Source organism: Dicentrarchus labrax, unplaced genomic scaffold (assembly GCF_905237075.1).
Source record: "Dicentrarchus labrax unplaced genomic scaffold, dlabrax2021, whole genome shotgun sequence".
Taxonomy (NCBI): Eukaryota; Metazoa; Chordata; class Actinopteri; family Moronidae; genus Dicentrarchus; species Dicentrarchus labrax.
In genome coordinates this window covers 10,572,960-10,579,747 of record NW_026136707.1, presented here as the reverse complement: position 1 = coordinate 10,579,747, position 6,788 = coordinate 10,572,960, and the positions used below count along the sequence as shown (strand labels likewise).

At 40.5% G+C, this 6,788-nt stretch overlaps 1 protein-coding gene across 2 annotated transcripts; it reads right to left on the bottom strand.

Annotated features, from left to right (window-relative positions):
* Positions 1 to 48: 48 nt before the first annotated feature.
* josd2 (Josephin domain containing 2) lies at positions 49 to 5,744 on the bottom strand. Of its 2 annotated transcripts, none has more exons than XM_051405457.1 (5): positions 5,310 to 5,744; positions 5,010 to 5,138; positions 2,522 to 2,647; positions 1,836 to 2,030; positions 49 to 1,567 (listed from the first exon to the last, which is right to left on the bottom strand). In XM_051405457.1, the coding sequence occupies exons 2-5, from the start codon at positions 5,129 to 5,131 to the stop codon at positions 1,456 to 1,458; spliced, it is 555 nt and encodes a 184-aa protein (XP_051261417.1). In that variant the 5' UTR covers positions 5,132 to 5,138; positions 5,310 to 5,744; the 3' UTR covers positions 49 to 1,455. The 2 variants fall into 2 exon arrangements, with proteins under 2 accessions (XP_051261417.1, XP_051261416.1); XM_051405456.1 differs by having other exon boundaries at positions 5,431 to 5,743.
* Positions 5,745 to 6,788: the final 1,044 nt, after the last annotated feature.

The window sequence follows — 6,788 nt, the reverse complement described above, 5'->3', positions numbered from 1 at the left end:
CTACTAGTCAATGCAAATAACAAAACACACAGCATGCTTTACAATAGGTTCATACTTAAAACAGGAGGTCAACATTTAATATAAATAAGCTTCAATAATATGAACCTCTGAGCTTAGGTGTATGTGTAACTTATTCACTAGTGTGTACCAGAGACAGTCCTCCTATTCTTTTGGATATGCATAGATCAATAGGAGAGACAAAATACAAACATAAAGGTTACATACAGTCACAGAACCAGTGTTTTTTGCATGTTTGACTCATTTACTAAACTAAATCAAGAAATAGTGTACTTCATATGTCTGCAACCTTTCCTTTTAGGTCTCAAATAAAGCAATCTTCCCAACTTCCACACAACCACTGGCTTTCATTCGTGGCAGAGATGCGTGAAACTCAACCTGTAGAGACTTGAAGCCTGGGTTGAGATGGATAATCCATCTTAATCAAAGTCACGTCTCGTTTCATTTTGTCAAAGCTTCATTACCGCGCACATTCAGCTGCATTATCACACATCAATAACACAACAAAAGCAAAAAGGAGGCTGACAATCTGATGGATTATTGATCTCAACCACATTTCAAATCTCTGCAAGTTTGTTTTATGCTGGAGCTACATGAAAGGAAAAACAAAGGCTGCTTGGAGAAGAACAAAAACACGAAAAATCAAAAAAAACGTGGCACGCATGTCTAGTAAATGGATAAAAACATGCAAAAGACACTGGTAGTCCTTCAAAGCCTCACTGGGTGATGCCGTCACCGTACCCGTGCCTGTATAAGCACACAAAGACAAACTGTGCCAGCAAATCTAACTCTGCAGTGCATAGAAGGTTTACAACAAAACGTCTTGGGAAGAGGTGGTGCACTCAGCTGCTGCTTAATAGCTTATCGATTTTGACACGCCCATCTTGTACGTACAGTACATGATCTCATTTTAGCGACTGAGTCGTAAAAGGTCTAAGACGATGATACCTTACATGGCAAATTCATTTTTCATCATATTTTAGTAATCAATGTAGTCCAGTTATCCTTATTGCAGATGGCTTTTTGTGCACAAACACTGCAATTTTCCTACCACCAAACAGTGAAAGCTCAGTCATATGTCAGAACTCAAGTATCACCAAACTAGACCAACATTTGCCTCAGACTTTGTTAGCTTAGATGCACCTTCCCAGTGTTAAAACAAAGGTACCAAGAGCAGGACAATGCTGATACATGGGTCACGTCAGAGTAATAGCTTTTACAATCAAAACAGTTTTTCCATTTCATGAGTAAAACGCCGGTCTCTGCTTCTCTTTGGAATTTCCTCTGTGTGTCTGTGTGTAGATATTAAATGTATTTTAGTGCATTCCCTGAAGATTTTTCTGTAATGAGGTGCTTGTTTTTCTTTAAAAAAAAAAACTGTCATTTTCCCAGAGGTGGTTATTTTTCTCCATGCTATGTAAAAGATAAGTCCAGACATCACTTCTTGGGGTTGTCAGAGTTCAGCCATGAACCGTCCTCCTCCACCTCCCGCCGGACAACCAGGAGCATCTCTGCCACGTCCTGAGAAAGCTGTTCACCGAGAAATGTGCTGGAAGAGAAACAAGGGATGACAGAAGAGAATATGTTAGAAAAAGTCTGGACACAGACAGTGGGCAGATTACTAGAGTGCTTTCTAACACAAACAAACAGTGAGGTAAGCCCCATGTGACCACTCATATGGGATGACTCACTCACTGAGACAGAGTTCAAACAGCACACAAACGCCAAGTTTTGATGTAACTCAGAACACACACAGAGATTACTTGTCTGGAAACGTTTTAAAGATGCAAATGAAAGATGCAAATGTAGATTCTTACCGTAGTTCTGCTTCTCCCCCAATACAGACAGGACTCTTCAGTTTGGAGTCAAGGTTGTAGTACTGTCCGTTAACTTGCCGAACTGCGAGCCAGTGCCGCCGCCGGAGTGGGAGGGACACGATCCCCAGAGATACTCGTGATGGGACATTGAGAATAAAACCCTGGACCTTTGACATGCAAAGGCTCTGAACCGTCCTGTATTAGAGATATTAGAGATATTCTTAGTTTACTACGAACTGTTGCATAAGACTAAGCGTTTGACCTCAACCTGACTCGCCTACTTCTGCTGCAATTACTGACTTCCTAAATTTTCCCAAATAAAATCCTAATTTTAACATGCAGCTGGAGCTGGTTAAACTGAGTGTGAGTAAAAAGTGAGTCACGCCTCTTGTTTACAGTGCAACATGCCATGAGGTTACGCTGCATGATGGTCAAGTATTATGGTCTACTGCTTATCCAGAGCTGATGCTTGGAGACATTCTGAATAGCTTTTTAAACATCAAACTCCAAACAAACTTATTCATCTTTTGCTTTTTTCCCCATTGTAATCAGAGAAATGCACTTAAAAACTAAAAAAACAAGACCGGAAATGTGTGTTTTGGGATTGACTGCTTCTTACTTCTCAGGTTTCAGTAACACATGCTACTGTAGTGACGCTTGAAATTTCTTAAGTGTGTCTCACTCACCTGCGTTTGTCCCACCACACTGCAGCCAGTTCCCTGCTCTGTAGTGCCGCCATGATGACGTTGACGTCATAGTTTCCCGTGCCTAACACTGAGCGGTGAGGGTTCACCACACACTGTGGAGCCAGCCTACAGAGAGGGAGAGAATTTTAAAGGGAAAATCCACCTTTAATTTGGTACAGCTCAGTTTTAAGTTTGGCTATTAGCAGGAAGGCCTCCTCTTGCCAGGACTGTTGGCAATCGTCCTGAGGTTTTGCTGGCTCTCTTTTCTGTATGAATATATCTACACTCTGGGTGTAAATGTCTAATGTCCACAGTGATTCAACTGGAATACAGCTGCATTTGTTTTCAGAACTGCCCTTCATTTGAATAAAACATATTTGTTCATAACAACCAGGACAAAGGTTTCTGTGAGTCAATAAAGTCACAGGGTTTCCCGCAAGAAATTCTTCAGTTAAGGTCATAAGCTACCCAGAGCATGACTCATCTGGACAATTAAATTAGTAAAAGGCGTCGTAAACAATAGCCACACTACATACAATGGCTTTTGTTGTGGAAACTTAACTATATTGTCAGAAGCAATGGGACAGAACACAATAGTTTAAGTTTTAATTTGCATTCCTTGTTTAAACATTAGTTAGTGAAAAGCTTTTTATCTGACACACAGTTGAACCGCATTACTGTTATATCTCACACTAGGTCAGAGCATGCACCAAGCCCACAGGAAGCCATTTGACATAGTGGCCAAACTGTGTAATTAATTAAATTAAACACTTTTAGCCCCAGAAGCAGAAGGCAGTGATGTGTGCTTCCAGGATGATCCTATAACATATTTGTTAAATACGATCCAGAAACGTCTCACTTTTGTAACAACATTAAGAGCAAAGCGTGGAGAGACTTTTGTTACGCCGGACGACAAACAAATAAAATTTTTGAACAGAACTGAATTTTTTTTTTGTTACACAGTATATTATACAAATCACCTTATTATTATCCCAGTGATTATTTTGCAGATAACACCTGCGTCTATGCGCAGTTTGCATTTATTTGGGGCAATTTGTTTTACACAAGGAAGTGGGTTGTTTGGCTTGGCCCCAACTGCCACCAAGCGTCGACCTCTGTGGCTGGCAAATACCCACCTCTACAGCAGAAATAAACACATTTATTGCCTGGTACAAAAAACTGTTTTGGTCTCTATAGCTACATTTCCTGTCCATGACAACTGTTGGGGGGTTAAGTTTTATATAACTCACCCATTTAAATTATATAAAGGCTTAAAGTTAAATATATTGAAGGGCACTTTGAGTGTCAGGTGGGTGCTGTCATATGCAGCTGTTTTCAGTCACCAGGCTTCATTCTGCCCGCCTCAGCTCCTTCTCTTTGCCCATTTTTGGATTAGCCAGGAGCCGGTAAAGGAAGGACTGCCAAGATGCAAACCCTGAGCTTCACAACGGATCTTCAGAAACCTATGGCTGACGGCACAGAGATTACCTCCATTTTTATTTACACAGTCTAAGTGCACCACTGAGCAACTTTCATAGGACAGAATGGATCCCCAGAGTTGTATTCAGTTCTCCTTTATACATCAATGGTGTGGAGAACAACCTGAACACCCCCGCTAATCCATAATTCAATCACATGGTGTTCCCTGCCTGTGTGCGAACCTTTAGAGGATTTTTTCTTTTTCACCACTTATCAAGCAGCAGGTTAGATGTTCATGTTCCCACTATTCTTAAGGAACCATTTTCCAGGAGTTTTCTTGACACAGAACAGCACTTGCTCACAAACGGTCATATAATTTACCAGTCGGCCTGGTATTGACCTCCTTTTTTCATGATGAGTGACTTGGGTTCATTACAGGTAGATGGTCAGCATTTATGGGACACTTGCTTCCCACTATTCTTATTACAGTTTTCCTTGAACCCAGGTTTTACGTAGTTAATCTGAGTGAGGGGCTAAAATACAATTTCAAAAAAATTCCCAAAACATAGATTATTTCCAGGATATTTGATCATTTGAATCAATTTCCAGGTCTTTCCATAACTGGAAAACTAGTCTTTAAATGTCCAGGTTTTGCAGGACATGTGGGAACCCTGTTTTTTAATGAACCCACAGCCCAACCGGTGTCATAAAATGTTTCCCTGTGGAAAAACCAAGACTCCTCTCTGAAGAGTCTGTGGAAATACTGGATTTTAAACACTGGGTTTCAGCTCCAGCAGACATTTTATCATTCTGGACACAAAGCAGACACATGTGGGGTCCCCAAAAAGCAAACCTGCTGCATGATAGCAAAGAAAAACAACCCCTAAAACGTTCAGATAGAGAAGATAATGCTATGTAACCAAATTATGGAGTAACGTATGGATTGGATGCACCACAAACTGGGGCTAGGGGGGCCAGTATACTGTCAGAGGACACACATATTATTATTACTGGCTGATGTCTCTCACTCCCTGTGACACACCGACACGTTGTCACGTCGTTGCCCTACCGTTTGCAGATGTCGTCGGCTGTCTCCTTGGTGAACACCCGCTCCTGGAGGACGTTGTTGAGTGCGTGAATGGCGCACAGCTCCAACCGTTGCTTCTCGTGAAACACTTCTCCTTCGCTCATGCTAAGGCTTTTTACCACACACACACACACACACACACACACACACACACACACACACACACACACACACACACACACACAGAGAGAGAGAGAGAGAGAGAGGAAGTAAAACGTTATCAGGGTAAACAGTGGGAGCTAGCTCGGGCTAACTGTAACTTAAAGAAAGTGGTTAGCTTACCGTAACGGAGCGGCTAAAAACAAAAAGTGCTAGCGCCGACTGGTTCCGGTTGCTAGCAGTTGGCCTAACAACGGCAAAGTGAAGTATTATTAATCAACAAAAGCCAAACGAAGCTACCGACCTGCTGATGAAGCGATTTCCCCGTTAAATAAAAATGCTGGAGTCTGACAGCTACATCCAGAAACCGGAAGCAGATCCGTTGTTGTTGTGTGTTTTGTTGTTGTTGTTGTTGTTGTTGTTGTTGTTGTGGTGGCTCACGCCCCATTCACGGTATTCACAGCGGCCGCTGGAAGATCCGTCGCTTTTGTCCGTCTGGTTGTGATTCTGTTTTACTCATTCAGATAAATAAGATAATACACGATAAAATAAACGTTACAGGGAACTTATGTCCGTGGATCCGCACACTGACGCCCCCCCCGCCCCCCCCGCCGGGCTGTCAGGGCTCAGACTGTGGACGTGAGGTTGAAGCGCCCCCTACTGCCGAGCCTGGGGACTGATGATGGAGCTGCTTACAGTTGTTGTTGGTGTTATTTGTGTGGCCTACACCAGGCTCGTAAAAGGGAATCTACTTATAATTAAAGTTTTATGCTGCTAATGTTTCTTACTGCTTCTGCCGTACCAGCTTGTTTACATCTCAGTTTATATATATGCATTATATAGTTTATGAGCTGTTTATCCATCACAGTACCTTTATATCCTACAACCTCTTTTCATTATGCATTTAATTTAATATGTAAGTGTACAGACTGTTTAAAATACAGTACATACATTTTACTATTACTCACCACAGTTGTCACCTTTTATATTATATTGTATTGTGTTCTATATATTTTAGCTGCTGCAGTTGTTTGTGTCTTAGATCGATTAATTGATCTGATTCTTTTAATACATGAGATTGAGAAGATTTTCATTGCCAGTGACTGCTTCACTGTAATTTTTTACAATAAAGGGCTTTAAAATATCACAACAAACTAACTCTGGATGTATTATTATTATTATTATGACTAAGGTACTCAGCATAAAGCATAAATTAATGTGCAGATGGAGAAACAAAGTCACAAAAGAGCTGATTACCTCTACCTAAATAATATAAAATAAATACTCTGTCTTAAAGATAAAGTATGTTATTACATAAAACAACTACAATACATATAAGACAAAATATACAAATTAAAATATGCTCTGACAGATTTTAAGATTTTGACCACATGAGAAAAGAGTTAAATAAGTATCTTATTGATAATTTGGATCCACTTCTGGAGATATTTGTGAAGATAAAGATCAGACGTTGTATGTGCATATCAAATGTGTGTAATAAAGTAATAAATGCACATATTCAGATTCAGGATTTTGGAAATACAGATTATTTCTGACAGAAGCTATAAGGTATTGGTGGGAGAGAAAATGAGATGCAATATGTTCCATGACTCTTGACCATCAGGATCCATCTGAAATATTCTAAAGTTACAGTGATTGACT

What these genes read in the sequence shown, in the direction of transcription:
- josd2 (XM_051405457.1), bottom strand. Translation starts at nt 5,131, where the DNA reads ATGAGCGAAGGAGAAGTGTTTCACGAGAAGCAACGGTTGGAGCTGTGC. An exon ending in GCCGACGACATCTGCAAACG is followed by an intron (nt 2,648 to 5,009) that starts GTAGGGCAACGA and finishes CCCTCTCTGTAG; the next exon opens with GCTGGCTCCACAGTGTGTGG. An exon ending in GGGGGAGAAGCAGAACTACG is followed by an intron (nt 1,568 to 1,835) that starts GTAAGAATCTAC and finishes TTTCTCTTCCAG; the next exon opens with CACATTTCTCGGTGAACAGC.